The sequence below is a fragment of the Exophiala mesophila genome, assembly GCF_000836275.1.
Source record: "Exophiala mesophila strain CBS 40295 unplaced genomic scaffold supercont1.1, whole genome shotgun sequence".
Classification (NCBI taxonomy): domain Eukaryota; kingdom Fungi; phylum Ascomycota; class Eurotiomycetes; order Chaetothyriales; family Herpotrichiellaceae; genus Exophiala; species Exophiala mesophila.
The window spans coordinates 1,326,791-1,350,626 of NW_015622504.1; the positions used below are offsets into that span (position 1 = coordinate 1,326,791).

The following is a 23,836-nucleotide window of genomic DNA, read 5'->3' on the forward strand; positions in this document are numbered from 1 at the left end:
TTCTCTTTCTGACAACATGCACTCCTGCACTCTGTCATATATACCCTGATCAAGGAGAGCCTTACATAGTAGCTTAATCGTCAGGTCAGTTCTCCCTATCTAATTACAGGAAGAGGGGGGGAAGGAAGGAGGTTCTATCTCAGGCAGATACTGCAATCCCAGAATATCCTGCCGTCCTAACTGATGCCGCCTCTGCCTGCGGCGAACATTGACCTAAGGAACGTGTGAGTGCCCAAGACACATTTTATCGCATCCCTTGAGTCAGTCCATAGACAGAGTGCATCCAGAGGATAGGGCATCCCGTCTAGACACACGCCGTATGTAGGACTGATTCGTTCAAGGGGCCGTGCAATGATGCTACGCACTCTCTCCTTGGGCGTATATCGAAGTCTTGCTGAGGCCACAATCCCGCGGCCGCGAGTAACCGTGCCGTGTGGTTGTCACCAAATGAGAGAGAGAGACGTAATTTGATGGCCACTATCCAGGTTAGTGTCCCAGACCTAAGTCCATCAATCAACTTTCAAAACGCTGAAGTCATCATCACCTCACCATTTGTAGAAAGTAGATACGAGACTCAGCAATTGGATCCGCTCCGAACCGCATGTTTTACACTGCTCCCAGATCGACTGACCTGAACGGCAGTGGAATGTGATATCTTTCGCAGGGACCTACGTATAGCCAATCCTAAGTGTTGGATACCTGGACCTCGACGAATCAACGATTTAACCGAATGATATTACCTATCTTGGCACAACAGGAGGATATCAACACATCTGGGTATCTGGATTCCGTAACCGTGGATAACCAGATAAGAAGGCGATTCATGAGGAATATTGCCGCAAGTATAGGTCGATATTTGATGTCTCTTATCTCGGCTTCTGTGTGAGCGACTGTGTAATGTGTTTATCGTGCGATGTCTCTGCAAACGGAACGAGATATTCAGATATCCCGTATTTGGATACACCCTTTCAAAAGTGCAAGCCCAATCGAAGTCACGAAGGTGTTGGTAGATTCAAGAGGACTTCAATATGATCGGATATACATGCTGGTTGAGGAAGAGAAGAGAGAACCTGGACAATACAAGTCTATGAGCCAGAAGCGATATCCGATGGTACGTCGTCGCAGGGGAGCCCCCACTGGCCTTGCAGAGAGGTCATGCTCATTCCTCGAGCTTCAAAAAAATGGATTTGCTCGTTTCATGGCTGACTTTGGCCATTCAACATTAGATGGCTTTATTGAGGCAGACGATAGATGACAAGGATGTCGATCTCGCCAGAACGTTGACGGTGACGGATTCCAATACCGAGGATCAGATCGAACTCCCACTGGTACCGGAGTATGTACCACTTCTCCAGGAATTTTCATATACAACTGACAGTCTATTAGCGTGTCCGAGCTGGCACAGATTCAAACCACAATGCCATTCTACCCTCGGCCTCTCATGGTTTGGGACATGGGAGACGAGCCGGCCGCATTTTTCTCGAGATTCATGCGAAGAGCTTGTAGAGTCGTCTATCGAAACCCGACACGCGAAGTTTACGGACCCCAGCCAGAGACAGGGTATCGATTAACCAATACTCTTTTCAAGTGGGTATGGCCGCGTAACTATTTCACCAACCTAACCGACGCTGCACCACTTCACATCATAACCGAAGAAAGCCTGAAGAAGCTGACGTTGATGAATGGTGGCCTCGAGGTGACTCCAGCGCGTTTTCGACCCAATATCATGCTATCTGGTTGCAAAGCGTGGGATGAGGAGACTTGGAAGATGATTGAGGTGGAAAATGTTGGTAAAATTGCCGTGACTGGTCGCTGCCCCCGATGCGGTGTCCCGGACGTGGACGAGGAAACAGGAAAAAAAGACCCCTTGAATCGGCCAGGGACTCTACTACAGAAACTCCATACCACTGATCCGAGCCTCAAATGGGGCAGTCGACCAATGTTTGGCATGTGGGCTATTAATTTGTTCTCTGGTTCGTGCCGTTTCATTGGCTCCTATCTGACAAGATACTTATTTGCATCATATAGGTCAAGTTATTTCCACGAGTACTAAGGTACGGGTGACTCAAAGGGGCTATCACGAGCTGTTCTACCCGTGAGCTGAGGGTCCCTGTGCACGATTGGCGTTTAGATATCCACCAGGTGAGTAGGCCAGCTGGAGGAAGCAGATCAAATGGAATCATCTCCCCACTTCATCCCTTGTAGAAGAGGTCGCTATGGTGGCCGTTATGCGAGAATGTCGAAGCTTGATGACTGTCATTGATGATGCTCACAACAACTATACCCGCAACCCGCGGAGGTCGGCGATAGCACACGTAACTAGGTCGAGTGGCATAAGGGGGTGAACGGAGCTCACCCATCGCGAACGAGCCGCACGGATGAAGGATTTGTATGGGTTCAGGTCACTTGGGGGGAACACGCGACGTGAATCACGTAAATGGTCGCATGTCGCAACTTCTCTAGGACTAATAAGTGATTGGTATAGAGCGCGGGGTGTCAGGGCTAGTTCTAGACAGAATCAACGATGAGTGATAGTCCTTGTTTAGGTTACGAGCATAGGCTTGGCCTATTTAAGAGGTAAGTACAGTGTCATACGAGTAGTCACATGGTTTCCCATCTCTACGGAGTAAGCCATGATTAAGCCGTAAGCCGACCAGTTGTTCATGGTATTTGAGAATCCTGCTGTGGCCAAAGACTGTCTTTACCTTTTCAACGAGTCATGAACGTCCATTTTTTCTTTCCACGGTGGAGTTCTCGTATTCGCGAGCCTTGGCGTTGAACACATCTTGACTGAGCCTTCCCTAATCTGGGCCGAGGTCGCGAAGTTATGGGAACAGGGCAGGTACGAAGTTACGGATCTGTTAGTTGGAGAAAGTGCAGCCTATTGGGATTTGACAGATGACATCGATTAGTACTTTTACGCAATAATCACTTGTACTCTATATCGCATTACTGAATGATGCCGTGATTATCAACTCCGGAAGTGGCACACCCGAAGAAATGTTACACGAAGTGAGGTTTGCTTGAGAGATAGACTTTGGATCTGGTGGCTTGATGCTCTGACCACCAAATTAAGGTTTCCAGGCCATGCTGGTATCACCCTATCTTCTCGCACGGGCCACCAATCTGCAAGGTGAAATCGGATCGACTGCGTATAGGCGTGCTCAACGTTATATCGTAATCCTCGTGGCGTGCGTGGGAGGGCATGCGCTCGGTGACAAAGAGTTGAGTTACGAGAAGGAGAAGCATATTTAAACCACGCCAAGGTTAGTCGATGGCTACATCTCCTGTGTTCGAAACTATTTGTAGGACCCTACGCATGATTCGTCAGACCAGGACTTGTCGGATCCGTCGGTTTTGGGTGGATGTTGATGTGGTTCGGGTGGGTTCTTGTGCCCCATGTATCCATGCGTGTCCGGAAATCCTTTTGTGACATTTCCGTGTACTGTGGCACTCTAGCCAACTCACCTCGTCTCGCGCGTAAATTGGCAGTGACCATACAAGCAAATGTCACGAGCGCCGGCGTCCAAGGCTGAACCTAGGAAAGGCGTTGGATTTTGCAACTCGCGGTCTGAACCCAGAGGATGGGGAATTTTTTTCATTCTGTTAGAGATGCAAGGTGGCCACTGCGACCATTTGGATTAAAGGAAAGAGCGATCAATCGATATGGAAGCACGGATTAACCGTTACGCCGAGGCATATGGGGATAGAATTATTACCTAGATAGACATGGTAGGCACATCGATCGGCTGATACGTACGCTAGGCAGCCCTTAAGGCATGCAGGTTGCCTTGGCGGGAGTGTGTGGTAGCCTGGACTTACCTACATACCTAGGCCGAGGGGCATTTGGGCACCTAAGTTCTAGGAGAGGATACAGTGTGCAGACCTTAGTGGACGTCTGATCTAGGTAAGTACTGAGGCTGCCGTGCCTGCCTACCTATACCTAACCTGGCAGCTTGGATCTCTTCACCCACGCACACACATAATTTTTGAGCCAAATTCCCAGAAGGAAAGTCGATACCTGAGGTGTTGAGTAGGTATCTGTGACATGCGGACATACATACACAGATATGCAGTGCATCCTCATACAGTAGATAACACACGACAGAATCAAGACATGCACCCAGATGTCCCTGATCGCCCGTCTTTTCCCTCCCTTGGTGGAATTTAGTGTTGTCCAGGCCTGGTGTTGTTGCAGGATAAGGCGTAGCAGCAAGCACCACCTGCCCCTCAATGGCCTCCAAGAATGTCACTTTACTCCGTACACTTGGGTCCCCACCACGGCGACTGATCGCCCAAAGGCTCCATAAGCCCGATGAGCACGGAGGGTGCCCCGTCACCCCGTTTTGTCTTACCTCGGTGCATCTGCAACCCTGAGGTCGACGGTAACGGAGGTACAAACTCCGATTTGACCGCTGCCGTTAGCGACACCAGTCCGCGCCATTACCGAGAGGAAGAAGCGGAAGATATTGGGTATTGGGTGGCAAGGGCATGAGACGTTGAGAGCTAAGAGTTGAATGATTTGGAGGTAAAAGGGATTAGACTTTTGATCGCAGTTCTTCATCGAAATCTATACCTATATTCAATCACACACATAGGTATATGCGTCCAGGAGCCAAGTGAAAAATAGGTATGTATTTAGGTGGTCCAGTGAGCAAATTAGTGGGCATCGAAAAGATCTGACTTGGGCCAAGGGCCATTGACATCTTCTGGGGCCGAGCGGCTTGTACTTGGGCATACCCATAGGCGCAGGTGTACGCGATGTCGAGTATGTGCAAATTGTACCAAGGGAGCTTCGGGAGCCATAGCCGTTGTTGGAGCCCGAAGGATGCTGTGCTGGGGGCAAGTGTAAGCGGTCGTGGCTGTGACTGGTGCCACCAGTAATTAATGGTGCATTGGTGAGTGCGCCTCTGTCCCCAGGACGCCTCGGGCCTCATGGCCCCTAGGTGCTTTCTCCGCCGTCACGAGTCCAGGCGGCTCTGAGGAATATTCCGGCGATGCGCGTCCGTGGCCGGGCCAGGGCCCCCAGCGCCCCCAGGACCACAAGAACCCAGCGCCCGCGTTCGATGCAAAGGTCTAGAATGGCGAATGGCGACTGACGAGTGGCTTCACGTCCCAAACTTCTGGGGACTCGTGGGACTGCAATGCAACTGCAAAATGCTGCAGAGCTGCAGAGCTGCAGTTGGTTCGTCGTTCATCGTTCGCCTCCGGACCCTTCCCCTTCGCCTTCGCCTTCGCCTTCTTCGCTTTCTTCGGGATTTTCCTGCATCTTGTTTCTGGTTTCTGGTTTGTGCCTGAACTCGTTGGTCTGTTTTCTCTGTTAGCCTGTTGATCTGTTGGTGTTGGTCTGTTGGTCTGTCTGCCTGTCGCCCTTCTCCCTCTCCACCCACAATCCTCATCTGACTCGGCCGCCGACACAAGACCATCAAACATGACGATCCACCCCATCAACACGCAACCAACAGCCCGTACAGACCTATCGGCAATCTCCTCAAACCTTGCGACTTTACCATGATTCCACCCTAGGCCATTTGCTAGCGACGTTGTATCATCTCAATCGCGCACCCTCCTGCCGATGCGCGGGTCACGGGTGTTAAAATTCTTCCCTCTACTTTCTGTTCACTCGACACACCATCTCTTTCCGCGCCAGAGACAACCTTTCCCAGCGTCACCATCGTTAACCTCACATCGTTACCGCCTTGTTCGCTTCCTCCCTGGCCCTCCACCACTTGATTTACTGCGTCACCATACTCTCTACTCATCCTCCCCTCTTTCCTCATTAACGTCCAATCGGCCTCGCAGACATTGGTTGTTTTCTTGACGAGGCCTCTTGACGACTGTTCGGACGCCCAGCGATTGTCCTCCCAGTCCACTGTGGGTTCTGGTGCTTGGTTCATTCTCCCACTCTCTCTCTGGCTGTATTGCTCTGTGAGCGTTGGGTAAAGACAAAGGTGTGACGTATAGTAGATGGTTGATGGGCTCCCAAACAGACTCCCACGTACCATCATGAAATCAACATCAGACAACGCCAGTTTGTCACCACCCATGCGAGCGTCCCCTACCGGCTTCATCAAGCCTGTTAACCACCTCCCCATCTCTCGCCCAACCAGTTCGACATGGGAAAAGCCTGAGCGTGCTCGTACCAGCCATGCCTGTGAGCCATGTCGCGAACGCAAAACAAAATGCGACGGCGACCGTCCTTCATGTAGGAGATGTATACACACTGGGACTTCATGCCACTATGGTTACGGCAAGGGTTGGCGGAAGCGCAAGTGGGTAGCCCCGATGTCCCTCTCAATTTCTCCATCAGCCATCTGCTAACTCTCTCTGCTCACCAGGACTGCCGAAGATCTCACTGCTACTTCTCGGCGCCTCGCTAGATATGAGACTTTGCTGAGCCAGATCATTCCACTGGTATCGAATGAGGTCAGGGTTTTGATTGAGGATGCACGAGACCTGGTAATTCTTCCTCGCCTATACGATGCTGTATTCTTGAAATATGTACTAAGTCGAGAAGCAGGATACCGCTACGTCCAATTGCTCCGAGACCACGGAACCGGAACCGAATTATCATCCTCCCTCGCTTCCTGGCATCAAATCCGAGTCAAACTCCAGCTCGGGGAGCCGGCCATTGTTGCCGTTTCCTATTCCCAGTACTTTGGCTCCCACCATCTCACGCTCTTCCAACTCATCTGGCACATATGACTCGGTCACATCTTCAAGTGTGCCTCCCTTGACACCCACCCCAGCACCTCAAGGCACTATCTCGCCGGACACATCCTCTCTGACACGACTTCCCTCCATTACACCGGATGGAGTGCTCATCGAAGAAGGATCTCCCCCTCGGTCACAACTGCCCAATGATCCAAAGATACATGATCCAAAGTTAGCCACTGGACTAGACCGTCTGGTTGCTCTTCCAACCTCGCCAAACAATACAAGGTCATCTGGAGGTTTGTCTACCTGCCATATCACTATTCGGCTCACTTGCACTGACATTGAGCGCAGATGCGCTACGAAATCCGTTCTCTGTAGGATGACAGCTATCCCCGAGCATCTACATCTGACCCAGTCGAGGCGGATCTAGTGTCCGCACTTTTACCAAGACAATCCATCGTCATTATGATTACAGGATCCGCAACCTGCCTGCCGCGCACTACATCCACTACGTTATCATAATAAGCGAAGCCCCCCATCTCTCCCGGAAGATGGGATCTCGGCAATTCGAAGCTTGCACACAACATCCGAGGTTGAACTTCTGCATGGACGATCTGCAGGTCCAATGGGCCCCTTTCGGAGAACTGCGAATTGCCCGGATTTTTACCCCCACAAGCCATGCATTTGTTCAGGGATGTCAGGATGGCTTTGATGTCCGTGCAACCATGGAATTGTGCAACATGGCCATGCTTTGGCTGATCCACCGAAGTCGCCTCCAAATCAATACGATCGTCGAGAATGATTTGCCACGAATTCGCAACGAAGTGACAAGTGGGTGTCAATTGTGAAGTTGGATGCAGGTGTGGCAGGGTACCAGAGCAGTCCTTGCGCTTTTCGGATCAAAACGGCCGCTCCTTCCCCGCCAATTCTCCGTAGTGGAATCTGATTGGCTATCTCGGCACAACTCTCCCTTCCCATCTCGTTTTGCCACGGAGATCCCATCCCAGCCATTCACGTCACAAGGCCAGGCAGGGCGTCGCCTGTTCCCTCAGCTCAAGGTAACGTGACTTTCCCGATGCCCACAGCTTCCTAGGATACTCATGGGTTTGATGCTTGAGAACAGTCTCACAGTGTGTGTCACTTGTGCATGCCGATCCCCCACCACTATGTCGTGCACCTAGACACACTGACACAGTTGTCTAGCCACCCAGCCGAGAGGTGGTGACAGCACCTTTTGGGAAGCTGAACAACCCCTCACTACTGTCGCAGATTGTCAGCAGCCTAGGCATTGTATCTTTCGAGATGGATGATCCAACTCAAAGCTCAACGTCAGATTAGGACACTTATATATATCACTCAAAGAATCGAATGATATTGATTACACCTGCATCTGCTTATACGCAGAGAGGGTTGACTATCATGCTACCTGTCCTCCTGCGCCCTGACCTTGTCAACTTTTCTCATTTTATGGACTTAGTTACTGAACTATGGTTGAAGTTATTGTTAGCACCCGTTCGAACAGGTGAATGAGGTCTGCAACGCCAATCGAGATTGGCGAGATTGGCCATCGGTATTTGTGACAAGAGACTTTGCAAGTCCAGCAGTCGCCAATGCGTTTGCAACATGTCTTTTGAGTGTACGCGACAGCCTTGACTAACCTTGTCTGGGACTTTCTTGCCCGTGCTTGACTCAAACATATTGCGCGCCTTGTCGGTGATCTTTTCATTCGTGTTGCGTTGGGCTGCGGGGTCGATTTTGCCTGCAAGTGTCCAAGTCAGATAATATGTCCATGAAACTAATCATCAATCCATCTATCTTCCACAGGCTCTTTGTCCTTCTTTGCGGTTGAGAGAATCTACTTTGATCGACTTACCCTGGCCAAACTTCTTCTCTACTGCATCAAGGCCTGAGAGTGCCATGAGGTCAGCGAAGGTAACATGCCGAGAAAGACCAATCTCACACACCTTTGTCGAGGTAGTCCTCCTTGGGTCCTTGTCCTTGTTGATTGTTCATGTTGTTCATCTTGGTCAAAGTTGGCTACAAGACTTTTTCGTAGAGATATTGTCAAACTAAAAACAAGTTGAGTATTGAGATGAGAAGATTCCTCACAACAACACTAACTAAGCATCCACGGCATCTCACATATATATTCCACTCCAAGGTTCTGAATTGCTAGATAGCCGCTACAGGACATACAAATTTACGCACATGCCCCATTGATCGCTCTGATGCTTGCACTTCTTATTTTCTACAATCTCTCTAACTGGCCTGAGAGATACTCGCAGTGGTGCAAAGGACGCCTGATCTGGAGTGATATTGGATGTGATCATCGATACTTTGAGACCATTACATCATACCACCGCAAATTGACTAGGATTCGGGGTTCAGCGAGCTGAACGAACCTGGGATGATTCCATGGCCTGGACTTGGAGTCGCACAAATCGTCGATAATATGGCCAGCATCGATCCTAAAGCGTCCACCTCATCGTCACCAACGGCATGGGCTCGAGCAGAGTTGCAACCTTAAACTGTACCTAGTCCCATGCTGACGACTTGTTGGTCCTCAGAGCTACCTGATCAGCCAAAGAGAACACGGACAAAGGGGGACTGCTGCGCGATGACGCTCAACAGAAAACAAGATTCCACTCAAGCTGTGCCAAGCTTCTGCAAAGAGGATCATCACGTGAATTCTCATGACTTCACGTGACTTCGTACGCTATTCCTCTTTGGTAACTCGCTACCAAAACCTGAAACTGTTCGACTTTGACGCGACGTCCGTTGCCCTGAGTGCCCTACTGAGGTTCTCCAGATCTTGTCTCATGTCTCATCTCTTCGCACCATCCCTCGGCCTTGCTGTTCTCCGTCTTGGACTCTAGGATCTGCCCGTGCGACAGCACCCCTTTGGGGTCCCTTGCAGGCCAAGAATCCTCCAAAAGACTGGCACGTGTCTCACCTACAAACCCCCTTATCCCCAATCTGGCTACGAAGCCCCCAACGATCAGGCTTCTCATCTAATTTCATACCCAATCGGGCAGATACCTCTGAGATGACATGCCCACTTCCGAACCGGACGAGGCTGTTAGTGCTGGCGTACGGAGCGACCTCAAATTGAAGGTCTACGGAGCGCAATGAGAAACGGCTCTGTGACCGTAGATCGCCCCGTCTCTCTCAAGCGAGTGTCTACCCCTCAAAAACCCTAGGTATACGCCAAGTCGTGAGATCTCTCCGGTAGCCTCTTGTGGTCGCAAACCAGGCTCGGATGTTAACGCCTCGGACACCCCCAGGTGGCGGAAAGCCTGACTGATGGATCCACGCGAGCCTCGTTCAGCAGAGATTTTGCGCCGAGCCTCGTTGGCGGTGTTTTGCCTGGGGGATGGGGTCTCTCGTTGATACAACGCCGTTCTGCTGATTGAAACGGCATCTCTTCTATCCGGTGTCACAATTTGAAGGTGAGCCGTTCGTGATCGATCTCGGATGTTGTCCTTTCCATCAAGGCTTGCTCGGCAGCATCACTCGTCTTGATGACTATTTAACAGGTTCGTCTACCCCGTCTGTAGACATTTCTATCATCAACAACTTTCATCCTACCTTCATTTCATTTCAAGGCTTTTGACAAGTCTCTTTCCAATCCTTTTTCACGGCTTTTGACAAGTCTTTCACTTCTTACTGTGCCGGTCACTCCCATCTATTCAATCAGCATTTGCCAACTTGAACACAAGGAAATCCTCCTCCCCCCAATCATTACCCCAAGATTTCAAGATGAAAGCATTCACTTTCGCTTCCGTTGCCACATTCTTTGCCGGCCTCACTCTGGCCCATCCAGTTGACCTGGAAACACGCAACATTGGTTTTGGTGTTGGTGGCGGCCGTGGTGGTTTGAACCAGGTTGACATCAACATTCTCCAATTTGCCCTCACTCTTGAGCATTTGGAGAATGCCTTCTACCGACATGCCTTGAGCATCTTCACCCTGCAAGATTTCTTGAACGCAGGGTTTAGCCACGACTTCTTCCTGAATCTGCAATTCATCGCTTCTGATGAACGCACCCACGTCGACGTCATTCACCAGACCATCTTGGGAGCTGGTTTCCAACCCGTGCTCCCTTGCAACTACAACTTCCCCATCACCGATATCGCGTCTTTCGTTACCTTGTCTGCAATCCTCGAATCGGTCGGTACTTCTGCCTATCTTGGCGCAGCTCCATTCATCCAAAGCAAGGACATCCTCGGCGTCGCTGGTTCCATTCTCGGTGTTGAGGCTTTCCACACTTCGATCCAGCGAGTCAGCTTGGGTGCCATTGGTGCTCCAGACCCATTCACCACTCCCCTCGGTGCCAATGCCATCTTCACTCTCGCCTCTCAGTTCATTGTCTCGTGCCCGGCCCAGAACCCTGCTCTGCCCTTCCGAGCCTTCCCCGGATTGGCCGTCATTGGCAGTCAAACTTGCTTCCGTGAGAATGTCTTCGCTGGCCAGAACATTGCTGCCTCGTTCGGTGTCATCCCAACTGCCAGCATCGGAATTACCGTGTCCACCGTTGGTACCGAAGTCCTGAGCTTCGAGACTTCAACCACCACTATCGACACTGCGCTTGAGACGGCTGCTGTGACTACCGATCTTGCTGCCGCCACCACTACCGTTGAGAGCGTTGTTACTGAGACTGCTACCGATGAAGCCGCCGAGAGCACTGCCGCTGCTAGCTCGACCTCATCTGCCGAACCTGCCATCATCACTGGAGATGCCGCCAAGCGAGATCTCGAGGTCCGTCAAAACAGCATCTCTTGCCCTGCACCATTTGCCGGATCCACCATCCAGCTGAGACCTGACTTTGGAGCTTCGCGCCGAAACTTCCGTGGTGTTAACCAGTTCTTTGTCACTTTCGTCTCTGGACTCAACATCATCTCCGTGGCCGCACAGATCAACGGTGGAAACCTGATCGTGGTCATCCCTCGCGGCATCGCCGGTCAAGCGTTCATCTTCGTCACCATCAACAACATCACTGGCCGCCAACTCCGAGACCAGGATATCCTGTTTGGTCCCTCCATCTTCGAAGGTACGTCATCGCATCGAAATTTTATGAAAGAATCACGAACTGACAGACTATAGTGGCCCCTGGCTTCCCTTCATTCTAAGCGTCACTAGTGGTATTATTGCATAGCGAAAGACCCCCAAGCATTTGAAGAAAAAAAGGAAAGAATAATGCTGCGCTCAGGCCCGCATGGTTGGGGAGAGGTGGTACGGTACAACTTGGCTGGTTTGGACCCCCAATTTTTTCACCTTCTTGTCCGTCATTTACGAAAGTTTATTACTTTGTCGATTATTTTGGAGCTATGTCCGCCTACTGTTTTTCAATTGTTGTCAATAAGACAAGAGATGCCCCCTACACATGTTTGATCACATCAAGAGCGGGGCTTGGTGTGCAGTCTTGGAGCATTTAGAGATTCGCATGTGTCGATGGGAACGAGAGTTACAAGCAGCGGCGAGACATGGGTTCACCAGTCCGGTTGGAAGAAGTTCTTTGTTGAAGATCAGGAGAAGGTGGAATTGAATCAGTGGAAATATCTTGGAATTGGGGAAAGATGACGGGGGAGGAGGATCTACATTGTTTTGAGGAGGTAAAAAAAGACAAAAGTACCGAGTTCTCTCAACGAAAGGAAAGACCTACCTAACGTTGATTTTGAGATTGAGAATTTGAACTAGAGTTGAAGTGCTCACGGGTCTCATACCCGGCACACTCTAAAGTATTGAAATGAAGACCAGCATTTTTCGAAAATCGGGGCATCCTGTGTGTTGTGCCTTTGGTGATTCAATCTCACGTCAGTATATTGTTGCGCCGGAATTTGATAATGATTTGGCATCGTCGCTTCTCGAGACAACCAATTTCCTCTAAACAAAGGATTGCGGGGTTTCAGAATCTGAGATGATGGCTGAAACCAAGACACGCCTCGTGCCTTACTTAGCAAGACGACGACACTAGGGGTTAGGAATTCTCCACACCTAACGAAATCCATGAGGAGTAAAGCGGAACAGCCTCTATCCGTTGGCCTTGTTACCATGGTCGCATCGCATCGCACGGTTCAATCCGGACAATAGCCCCGTCTATAATTTTGTCAGTAGTCTGACTTGCCTCGAGGGATGGAGCCTCTCTGTTCGCATCGGTTATCAATGGAGGATCATGTGAAGGCCACAACTGAGAGGCCGCATCTAACACCAGCTAAATATTCTGCCACTGACGCTTACTATTGATAGACGAGGTAGATCCGTAGAATGCGCTGGTACGGAGACGGCTTCATGTCCCCGAGCTCACAGTGCCTTCCCCATGTGTCCATGCAGGTTCCTGACCATTCATTCATCTCTGATTGGTCTGTGCATATTCAGCAACCCCTCGTTCTCGGCCTGGACGCCGATGCAACCGACATCACCATCATGGTTGGCCTCTCCAAACGTGGGGAAATCTATCAACACGCACCATATCACACAAGTGAATTGTTGTCTTTCCCTGCATTCTGATTTCTCTTACCGCCCAGATATATCTTTAATCACTTCTTAGCAACTTGACTCCGTCTCAAATTAGGCCACTGCCAGAGCTCCAAGGACTGGCCCGGGAAATTAACGATCAAAATACAGAATAACAACGACGACGAACCACGACAACAACATCCATATCGTTAATCATGGACGACAAAGGCGGCTTCCAAGAGCCTCGCTACCTCGAGTTTGTCCGCTCGTCCTCACCAACTGGATTCGATGGCAAACCAAAACTCAACCGTTACTCAACTCATCTAACCCGTGGTCATGACTTCCCCGGTGCTCAAGCTATGTTGTTTGCCGCTGGCATTCCCGATCGAGAGGCCATGCAGAATGCTCCTCACGTTGGAATTGCCAGTGTGTGGTGGGAAGGGAATCCATGCAACATGCACCTTCTCGACCTCGGAAAAGAAGTTAAAAAGGCCGTCCAGGCTCGTGGAATGCTTGCCTGGCAGTATAACACCGTCGGCGTCAGTGATGCTATCACCATGGGCAACCAGGGGATGAGGTTTAGTCTGCAAACTCGAGAGATCATCGCCGACTCTATCGAAACCGTCACTTGTGCTCAGGCACATGATGCCAACATCACCATCCCAGGTTGCGACAAGAATATGCCGGGAGCAATCATGGGAATGGCCAGACACAACCGTCCTAGTCTGATGATCTACGGTGGTACCATCGACAAAGGCTACAGCAAGTTACTTCGCAAACCAGTCAATGTCGCCACATGTTATGAAGCTTTCGGTGCATACCAATACGACACTCTAAAACAGCCCACAGATGACGGTGGCGACACTTCCAAGACAAAGGATGAAATCATGGACGATTTAGAAAAACACGCATGTCCAGGCGCTGGTGCCTGTGGGGGAATGTACACCGCCAACACAATGGCCACCGCCATCGAGACCATGGGTCTCACCTTGCCTGGTTCTAGCTCTTCGCCGGCAACATCCCCTGCCAAGTTACGAGAATGTGCAAAAGCTGCAGATGTCATCAAGACTTGTCTTGAGCTCGATATCACTCCAAAGAAACTCCTCACTAAACGTTCATTTGAGAATGCCCTCGTCATCACAATGGCATTAGGTGGCAGCACCAACGCAGTCCTTCACTTCCTTGCAATGGCCGTCACTGCTGGCGTTCCGTTGACGTTAGACGACTTTCAAAGAGTCAGCAACAAGATCCCATTCCTAGCTGATCTCGCGCCTTCAGGACAATTCTACATGGCAGACCTCTACGAGATCGGAGGTGTGCCTAGTGTACAGAAATTCTTAATCGCAGCAGGTCTGCTTGATGGCGGTATTCCGACCGTGACCGGGAAAACACTGGCTGAGAATGTCGCCAACTGGCCAAGTCTGCCTCAAGACCAGGTAATCATCAAGAGTCTCGCATCGCCCATCAAATCATCAGGACATATCCAGATTTTGAGGGGTAACTTTGCTCCTGCGGGCGCAGTCGCCAAAATCACTGGAAAAGAAGGATTGAAATTCGTGGGCAAAGCAAGGACATTTGACAAGGAAGTCAAACTGAATGAAGCTCTAAACCGAGGCGAAATCCCACGTGGTGAAAACCTCGTCCTTATTGTCCGATACGAAGGACCTAAAGGTGGTCCTGGAATGCCGGAACAACTCAAAGCCAGTGCTGCGATTATGGGTGCCAAACTCACTAATATCGCATTGGTGACCGACGGTCGGTATTCTGGGGCAAGCCACGGGTTTATTGTTGGCCACGTCACACCAGAAGCCGCAGTCGGAGGACCTATTGCTCTAGTGGAAGATGGAGATGAGATTACCATCGATGCCCAAACCAACTCGATCAGTATGAATGTCAGTGATGAAGAGCTCGAGGCTAGAAGGAAGAAATGGTCGCCTCCACGAATGGTGGTAACTAGAGGTGCTCTGGCCAAATATGCGGCCTTGGTCAGTGATGCGAGCCATGGTGCCGTGACTGATTTGTTTTGATATAGTAAGTAGCGGTATCTTGTAGTTATCCCCACCCGAATGGAAGAATGTCACCTGCATAATATCAGATCCCTTCCTAATGTCGGTTTTGATATAAGCTGATCCGCTCTTTCTTTTCATTCGCAGATCAAGAGTACGAACCAAGACCCGTGACGAGGCCCCCATCTCCCAAAGAGGGATATCATGAGACTCAGCCTCGTCCACGCACTCACCCACCCTCTCGGACCTCCATAGCCACGTCTTCCACTAAGGATAAACTCCGGCTTACTCTGAAAAGTCCTTAAGTTCATCTTCTCTTGGACCAAACGACCCTCCTCCGGCACTACTGATCATCAGACTTCCGGTGATCAATTAATACCTTGCAAACCATGCACCGGTGTTCCTACGAAATGTGGGTCACTCCGAACCAACCGCTTATACGAGGTTCCGTGTCGTGTGGTTCACCAACCAACCAACGAACCACCACTCATTGTTTTCCGCTGCGCCCTGCATTTATTCGTTTGCCTGTTGCAGGCGACTGAAGAGAACCGACAGACGGATAGAAAAACACGTCAAGTTTATTTAAGCTAAGCATAAGGCAACCATACGGACGATCGCCTCACCATCACCCACATCTAGAGCGGAGCCCCTAAAACAACCTTTGCCTGGCGATCTGGGTGAGGACCTCGTTGATCGATCGTTCCCCATATCGTTCCCCATATTAAGTATAAGTATATATATTTCCTTCTGCCTTGCATAAACTCGTTTCTTCGATAGGTGTCGAATGCTTTCTTTCTTGCATGCTTGCAGGTGTATTCTTTGTGCCTGGGAATATAAAATACGTTCTGTCGAGATATTGAGCGGTATTCCATCAACAACATCAACACTAAGTATATCAATATTGTTCGTGGGGTCCTAACAACTAGATACATGATGAATATACTAAATCTCCATACAACAGATCACCTACCTACCTACATCAACGACAACAATACCCACAGCCACAGCCAGCATCAACGTATAAAAATGGACAACTACGACCACAACTCTAGCCCCGCGATACTGTCCCAATCACCGTCACCGTCACCGTCACCACCTCGATCCTCATCTCAATCACGAACCCCCCGACGCCCACAATACACCGCCAACATAGGCATCCGACGACGAGGCTACTGGCCACCTGAGGCAAACTACGACGACTTTCACGTTGAAATTCCCCCTTCCCCAGTTCTGGAGAAAGTCGCTCTTACAATCATGTGTTCCTTCTTTGTGATCCTGCTCATCCTCGAGATCTATGTCGGTGTGATCTTGGTGTTTTGGTCCGTCATGCCGGAGTCGTTGGATGCGCATGTCAGGGTTTTGAAAGCGACGTTTTTTTGAGCGTGTGGTTGGCAAACGTATAACATTCTCCTCTGGTTGTCGATATCATACCAAACACCAAACACCAAACTACAACCCACTACCCACAAACTACAAACTACCAAACCAACGAGTTGATTACTTCAACATCATGGTCTGGGTTCGGAACAGACATCACTCACAGTCCTCCCCCTCCTTGTACGAGTTTTAGTCTTAGGGGTTTGCATCACTTGCAAACGGTCTTGTGTCACTTATGTATGCACCAGGCGAGCGATAAAATGGGCTGATTTGGTTAACGAACTCAGGACTTCAACCTCAACCATTTCCAGCAACATCAACGGAACTATCAAAACCCATATCACCAAAACGTTCATCACCAGATTTTGACACACATAGAAACATACGGCAAGCGCCCAATTTGGAACACATCAGCCACAATCAAACACCATGGATCCCACCGAGCAAAGCACATCAATTGTTTCAGTCATTGCAACACCAGGGCATACAGATGCAAACGCCCAGACTGTGTTGGGAAAGTTAGGAATCACAATTCTGGGATTTGTTGTTGGATGTATTTTAGGGGTTGTTCTCTTCTTCGCTTGTCCCACGAAGGAACGGGATTGGTTACGAGCAGAGATGCGTCGGCATCGGAATCAAAGACGGTTCTTAGCTGAAGGGACTGGATTGAATGCAGTTGGAAATTCACATGGAGATGGAGATGGAGATGGAGATGCAGATGCAGATGTGCCTTTGCGGCAACGACTAGTGCATCCAGAGAGAGAAGGGGTTCAGGAGGATGGAGGAGCGAGGTTGAGATAAAGCCCAATCATAGAGGTCACGTTTGCAACTTCTCATAGTGTCTCTGAGATTAGATTCGAGCCGTTGTCTGTCTGTGTTTGCTTCAGGGAGCTGGGAGTCAGTACTATTCGAGGGTCTCATCATCACGATGCACCATCGTGAGTCCAAAGTCGTTGGGACCTCTTTTCCGGTTGCATCCCTAAGAATCACTGCTAGTTATTCATGTTCACGGAAAACGACAGTCGGAGTCTGACTGCTTCGACAACCCAATAGAAAAAGGAAACATCTCCACGGGAACCGAAGTTGAATTTCCTTACCATCCAACAACAACCCATACCATACTGGTGTCGAAATTCAGGACAAAGCAACTCACATTGAACCAAGCCAAAGACAATAGTCCCCATCATATCACCACATCATTATCATTATCATCGTCATGGTCAAAAACGAGACCTCATCCGATAACGATCCCCCAATCAGTCCCTTCGCATATATAGCAATGGCCTTCGTGGGAATAACCATGGGGTGTGTGGTAGGACTTTGCATGTGGATGACCTTCTCGCGTCGCTTTGAAGGTCGAATGAGAGGACAGATGCCCTTCGCAGACGATCGACTGAATGGAAATCCACGACGTGAAGAACATGGAGCCGAATTGCGGCGATTAGATTAAGCAGAGTAGGTAATTGTTGGAGATTAGAACTTGTTACAACGCTAGTGAGATGAAAGGATGGATGTCTCTTTTACTTAGGTCGATGGAAAAAGTATTTGGTCTGTCGTTAGTCAGCTGTCTCGTTTGTTGAGACATATCAACTTGAAGTAGATATGAGTAGGTACCTACTAGGTATGTATCATGATTTCGCTTCGCAGCCGGAAGTTGAAGCCAAGTCGAATATTCAAATATGAGACACTTTTGAGACCTACGAGTAGATCGTAGATTGAGGGCATTCGATCCACCTTGATTCATCAAGCATCGGATATGCGACTGGGAGATCTTTCGTAAGAAGACGTGAACTGGAGAGACACAAACTCATTCATTTTCAGTCTCGTTGTCAACTCGGACATCTTTCTGCTGGTTCAGATTTGAATTTGTTATTTTGTTTAATCCATGAGCGTTCACGATCAATTGGTTTAATTTTTATTTTACGAACCCAGCAACCCGGACTCAAAGTCGTGATCGCCACACCCTGGTCGACTTTGACTTTGACCTTCACATATGGCACATCTCATGACACCACCGGTCATCGGTGCAATAGCCATTGCCGGAGTGGCGGGTGCGGGCGCCTTCATCTTACTCGCAGCATGGCTCGTTAGCATGACAATCCGATGTCGCCGGCGGAAGGAGGGCAAGCAGGTCGATGCAGAAATTGCACACAAGACAATCCAAGATGTGGATTCGAGTCTCGGAGAGGACAAACTCCGAATGACAGGTAAGTCCATGGCGGCGGCTGACAGGAGCTCTATGGTTCAAGAAGCGAGATGGTTGATACATAGATATGTCCAGGGTACTTAATGGTGAAATGAATTGAGGTAGCATTGATCGACTATCAAAGTGCCTCGGGAAATTTCTGGTGGCTGTTTCAGGATGGTTTCGAAGCTGGTTGACGGATTTCCACAGGCTAGGAGTCTTGGGTCTTGGACGACCACAAACAGAGTGTCTTCGGGACGAGGTTTTGTATTTGGGCACTGGTGTCTGAGCCCTTACAGGTTGCTCTATCTGATTTCGGAGCGGGCCAACTTCATCTGGCATACCCAGCTTCCGGGCGGGAGAAAATATCCTGCGAGCCATGTATCGTGTGGGTGACTTACACGAGTATTCCCAGCGCTACTCTCCATCCAGTGAGCCACTAATAGAGGTCGATTCGTCAAGCATGAGTTCAAGTATGCAGACAAATGACAGAAATCATCCGGTCCATGAAAGGATGGCTTCCGCTGCTCAAAACCTCGGTACTCAGCTCGAATCGGTTACTTTGAGAGGGCGCCTTGAGTGGTTCTTTCGTTTGCTCGTGCCCTGAATGATAACCACTTTTGTCAGTGGACTGGAGAGATCTAGGCCGACGCCAGCAAGCCTCTGCTTGCGTACAGTTGGTTGCTGTTCTCACAAGCTCAAGGACCTTTCCCAGAACCACCATTGAGAAAACGCCGAGCAGTCCATCCGCTGCCATGCTCGAGATACTCTTCTCTGGTGACTCCATACTCCCTAACTATCTCGGGAAACTTGCTGGCCATCCGTGCGCCACCTAGCCATGTTGACTTGATTGGGTCAGTTTGACTCCTGACACGGACCTGCCATTCGGTCTTGAATCGACTACGTAATTCTGCTTCCAGTCTGGAGTTGAAGCCTGGAATCTTAGCACATCCACCAACCACTAGCACGTTGCTCAACATGGTGGCTTGCATGAGCGGAGGAAGAACACTCATTGATTGCATAATGATATCCGCGACGCCAGGTTGCTTCGATCCAACATCTGACGGAGAGAGAAGGATTTCTGGGACTGAAAAACGTTCATTCCCCAGAGTCATGGAGATTTCGGAGTCGTGCGCATTCGGATGGAGGAGAGAGGCTTGTTTACGCTTCTTTGCCGCAGGTGTGGAATCATGAGGCCGTGAGAACCCTCGAAGGAGGTGTACGCCATCCGGGAGGACATAGTCAATGCGGATGTCAGATGGAGCCTGGTCACCTGGCATTTTCACGGCCAAAGAACTCCTTTGTGGTTGATTGGCCTTCCAAGTCTTCTCGAGGTCATGGTGGAAGTCGGTGCTGACGAAGCACACATCCTCTTTGATGTCGTTGACTATCTTGGTATCTTGATGAAGATCGAAATGCCGTACGGAGATGATTTCTTTCAGCAGATTAGTCAAGTGTTTACCGCCTAGTTCAAGCCTTCGGATCGCGCGTTGCAAGGGTCTCCCATTGAATAAAGGTGTCACGGTGGTATGACTGTAGCCACTGTCAACCACCAAGAGGCATTCCATGGGTAGATCGGGTTGAGCTGGGTCGAGAGTTGGCGCTTCTTCGAAGAGGGGGTGCAAATCGTTATACGCGTTGAGAGAGGATGCTATTTGTGATGAGTTGATGGCCTTTCAAATTTGACGACAGAGGGTGCGTACCTACCGATCATCCTTGTGTAGCCACCAAATTGCCATTCCTCCATGATAATTTCATCGGCATTTTTCTGCAACGCAGCCATAGTGTTTGGAGGTTCGGTGAAGACCAGAGTAGTTTCCTCGGGACTTTTAATCCAAACATCCTTGTGAGTGGTGTGTTCATCGAAGAAGGAGCGATCCCAAATCTCCTTTTGCGCCTCCCAGCTGACAACCTGACCATTCTCAACCGGACGACGATAGTGTGCTTCGCTCCATTGTGAGATGCCTTGCGCTTCGGCGCCAACGTATGTTTTCCTGTCACGCGTCTTTATGAGGGCGTTCGGGATCGTATGACAACCGGCGAGGGCGTCTGTGTCTGAAGCGGACCGTGCAGGCGCAAATCCGGCCTTGATGTTGTATGCGCCATTGTCAAGGACAAACGTCTTAGCGGGGAGGCCAGGTACAGCTCGCGCGGATGCTCTGGAAGTTCGAGGTGCCATATCAGTCTTTGCTGGAGGAGTCCATCTCCTGCAACTTCCCGGGGTTGGAGGAGTACGGCGAGAGGTGTATGCAATGGTGAACCCACGTAATTAAATTGACTTGACGAACATGACTTGAAATGTGAAGTGGAAATGTCTATGTTATCACGTGACAGACCCAAAGCGCGACGTGTGTCTTGCTTCGCCGTTTGTTTATACGGTCATACATACATCCCTTATATGCGATTCTGGAAACGATGGTGCCCTGGACAATCCTTATGTAGAGCAGCATAGAAACAGTAGAATTAATCACAAGTCAAAGACACCAGGTCCTGATTTCTGAAAGATGTACCGACAATGCCGGAAAATACCCTCCACCTCGATAGACTGCTCGTGGTCTGTCGATATATATCTATCCAAATACTTCAATCATAAAGTGATACTCGACCTCTGTCTTGTCCTCCCGTCCTCTCAATGTCATCTGGTGACACAAATCGGCCAAGGTATGTCCAATGATAGGAGCACCACAGAAGAACACGCCGACCTTTCGCTTCCTTGTCTTGTCCTTTGCAAACAATTCGACCATTTCATCGTAATGAGTGTTCAGGATCTTGGTGAAATCCGGTCTGCCAAAGTGCGTCGGTGCAATTAGTCCTGTGACTGGAGACATGGGCTGGGCCTCTGTGCGATGTTTCTCGAGCAACCATCGATACACATGTGGCGCAATGTCCTTGCGCTTCTTGGTAAGATAATTGTGGATTCGGATGTCCAGGTTGGGGTTGTGTGGAATGGCGTCCGAGGAGATTTTGTTGAGAAGATTAGAAAACCAGAGCAGGTAATTTTTGTCGCGGACAATCCAGTGGAAATCCACCCGGCGGTACTTCTCCATGTCAAAAGACCTGTCGCCGATTTGGGTGATGCCACTGTCATCTGGACTCGATCGCTCCGCCGCGTTAGTGGCTTCGGGCTCGGGTTTGGGCTCTGGCTCGGTTTTGGGCTCTGGCTCGGGTGCGGGCTTATTCGACTTGCGAGTGGAGGTAGAATATCTGCGTCGATTCCAGTGGTTGTCTTCTCGTGTTTGGAGGTCGTTGAGAATACCAGAAAATGGTGTGACTCCAATACCGGCGCCAACAATAATGGTCTGGTCGAAATCGTAGAATCGCTGAGCCGGTGCACCAAAAGGGCCATCGATGCCAACGTATTTCAAGTCTTTTAGCTCCCGCAGTTGGCCAGTCCAATCGCCATCCGTCTTAATGTGGAGTGACATATCCCGCCCAATACATGTCGAAATGGTGAATGGGTGCCATTCGAAATAGGAAAGCTGAGGTACCTGAAGAAAGACATACTGACCAGCCTTGTAACGCCAGAGGCGATGTTTGGGGATGGTCACATCAATGCGCACAGTGTCCTCATCTAAGACTTCCATAGTTGCCGGTAGTTTGTGAAATCCCTTGAGAATACGCAGCAGCCGCTCAACAAAAACCCAGGCGGTCGGGAAAGCAATGACCGCTCCAAGCACTGGGAACTGGAGCAAGGCATCCGTGCCATGTGCCATGAGCAAGCCAATGACTGGGAACATGAGGAGATGACCAATCTGGAAGAGTTCATATGAATATTGTCGAGCATATGGCATGCTCGTAAGAGCAATGACGTAGAAAAGCCCCAAGGCAGTCAGACCCGTCCATCCAGGAACGGAACGAACATAAGCAACATATGGTCGTGGGACAGCGTCTGGACCCAAAGCGGCTGCAACAGCTTCTTCACGATTCGGGCGACTCCCGAAGACAAAGGAACCTGTGAGATGGCCGATTGCATGTAGAGATGCAAGGGCGATGGCAACACAGGAAATCTTGACATGGAAGGACTGACTCAGATCCCAGTTGATGATGCGAGAGATGTAGTAGAACTTTCGCATAATGGTGGAAAACCAGCGAGACATGCTGAGCAGCATGAAGAACAGGGTGGGGTAGAGCGCGCCTGCGCATGCTTTTGCAAGGCCAACACCCCATCCGAAAGCCGCTTGATATTGCGGTCCAGTGGCATACTTGACACACTGCCAGACGCCGAGAGCAATCTGAGAAGCAATGACAAAGGCCAGGAACAAGTACTCAGGACCATGGACTTCCCAGATTGCCCGCAATCGGCGTCCCCACGAGATATGCTTCATGTAGTCATCTTCTTCTATGGCGGCTTTCTTGTCTTCCTCAAGAGAAGGAATGTTCCAAGTCGCAACCAACTTTTTGAAATCATCCACTGGGATTGAATCTTTCTCGGTGCCCATTAGGGAGCGCAGAAATTCGTGTCGGGCATGTTCTCTTGACTCGTGGTGCAAGTTGTAATGTTTGGCGTTGGGCTGGAATTCCTTGTAGACAGCGTCTAATTGGTGTTCGAGTTCTTGATACGAGACATTCCCGTCTTTATCCTTGTCCAATACTGAAACAAACTCGTCGATTTCCTTTTGCGTGAGATAGCTCTCTTCTTCGGCCATTACGGGTTGGGGGAAGAGCGCAGCACGAGGAGAGGCGAGAGGAGGAAAAGAACTTGAGATCTCACCGTGAGGCACCACGATGGCCAGGTGCGCGGATAGAGTACTTACAGAACTTGGTGTGCCCCATGTTTTTCTCGACAATGGACCTGCTGAGTTCCAGATCATGGCCCGGGTCTGGAGGCGCTCTCAGCCCCTTTAAGGTTGCCAATACTGCCAATAATCGCCCAGAGGCTGAACCAAGCTGCCGAGACAAAAGATAAGTAGGATAGCAAGCCTGTAACGGGCGAGATGACGCGCTCTTAGGTTTGGCATGACGGCACGGTACCTCGCTTGATGTGGAGAATTATGGTCCGCCGAGGTCGAACCACCGCTGGGCGCTTGCTGACCCTGTTGTTGAACGATGATGATGCCGCCTTGGACTCAAGGATGACTTTGCTTCTTGCGATATACGTAGATGTGGAAACTCTATTAACTCAGCCTAAGAGGCGATACGAGACTATGGACAAGAT

General features: G+C 50.0%; 8 protein-coding genes across 9 annotated transcripts; 5 read left to right on the plus strand and 3 right to left on the minus strand.

Annotated features, from left to right (window-relative positions):
* Window positions 1–913: 913 nt before the first annotated feature.
* Window positions 914–2,099, plus strand: PV10_00426 (uncharacterized protein; the record flags this gene model as incomplete). Its single annotated transcript, XM_016364506.1, has 4 exons — window positions 914–1,111; window positions 1,227–1,336; window positions 1,387–1,973; window positions 2,029–2,099. The coding sequence occupies 4 exons, from the start codon at window positions 914–916 to the stop codon at window positions 2,097–2,099; spliced, it is 966 nt and encodes a 321-aa protein (XP_016228155.1).
* Window positions 2,100–5,253: 3,154 nt separating this feature from the next.
* PV10_00427 lies at window positions 5,254–8,045 on the plus strand. Of its 2 annotated transcripts, XM_016364508.1 has the most exons (5): window positions 5,254–6,272; window positions 6,339–6,459; window positions 6,518–6,953; window positions 7,009–7,715; window positions 7,781–8,045. In XM_016364508.1, the coding sequence occupies exons 1-4, from the start codon at window positions 5,968–5,970 to the stop codon at window positions 7,038–7,040; spliced, it is 894 nt and encodes a 297-aa protein (XP_016228157.1). In that variant the 5' UTR covers window positions 5,254–5,967; the 3' UTR covers window positions 7,041–7,715; window positions 7,781–8,045. The 2 variants fall into 2 exon arrangements, with proteins under 2 accessions (XP_016228157.1, XP_016228156.1); XM_016364507.1 differs by having other exon boundaries at window positions 7,009–8,045.
* PV10_00428 (uncharacterized protein) lies at window positions 8,002–8,794 on the minus strand. Its single transcript, XM_016364509.1, has 4 exons — window positions 8,622–8,794; window positions 8,531–8,563; window positions 8,316–8,416; window positions 8,002–8,142 (listed from the first exon to the last, which is right to left on the minus strand). The coding sequence occupies exons 1-4, from the start codon at window positions 8,677–8,679 to the stop codon at window positions 8,131–8,133; spliced, it is 204 nt and encodes a 67-aa protein (XP_016228158.1). The 5' UTR covers window positions 8,680–8,794; the 3' UTR covers window positions 8,002–8,130.
* Window positions 8,795–10,416: 1,622 nt separating this feature from the next.
* On the plus strand, window positions 10,417–11,851 carry PV10_00429 (uncharacterized protein; the record flags this gene model as incomplete). Its single annotated transcript, XM_016364510.1, has 2 exons — window positions 10,417–11,707; window positions 11,761–11,851. 2 exons carry the CDS (start codon window positions 10,417–10,419, stop codon window positions 11,784–11,786), a joined length of 1,317 nt encoding a protein of 438 aa, XP_016228159.1. The 3' UTR covers window positions 11,787–11,851.
* Window positions 11,852–13,167: 1,316 nt separating this feature from the next.
* On the plus strand, window positions 13,168–15,173 carry PV10_00430 (dihydroxy-acid dehydratase). Its single transcript, XM_016364511.1, has one exon. It carries the CDS (start codon window positions 13,329–13,331, stop codon window positions 15,138–15,140), a length of 1,812 nt encoding a protein of 603 aa, XP_016228160.1. The 5' UTR covers window positions 13,168–13,328; the 3' UTR covers window positions 15,141–15,173.
* Window positions 15,174–16,145: 972 nt separating this feature from the next.
* On the plus strand, window positions 16,146–16,499 carry PV10_00431 (uncharacterized protein; the record flags this gene model as incomplete). Its single annotated transcript, XM_016364512.1, has 1 exon — window positions 16,146–16,499. One exon carries the CDS (start codon window positions 16,146–16,148, stop codon window positions 16,497–16,499), a length of 354 nt encoding a protein of 117 aa, XP_016228161.1.
* Window positions 16,500–18,546: 2,047 nt separating this feature from the next.
* Window positions 18,547–20,935, minus strand: PV10_00432 (uncharacterized protein). The gene is made up of 2 exons (XM_016364513.1): window positions 20,389–20,935; window positions 18,547–20,332 (listed from the first exon to the last, which is right to left on the minus strand). Exons 1-2 carry the CDS (start codon window positions 20,858–20,860, stop codon window positions 19,380–19,382), a joined length of 1,425 nt encoding a protein of 474 aa, XP_016228162.1. The 5' UTR covers window positions 20,861–20,935; the 3' UTR covers window positions 18,547–19,379.
* Window positions 20,936–21,251: 316 nt separating this feature from the next.
* Window positions 21,252–23,327, minus strand: PV10_00433 (uncharacterized protein; the record flags this gene model as incomplete). Its single annotated transcript, XM_016364514.1, has 1 exon — window positions 21,252–23,327. The coding sequence occupies one exon, from the start codon at window positions 23,325–23,327 to the stop codon at window positions 21,252–21,254; it is 2,076 nt and encodes a 691-aa protein (XP_016228163.1).
* Window positions 23,328–23,836: the final 509 nt, after the last annotated feature.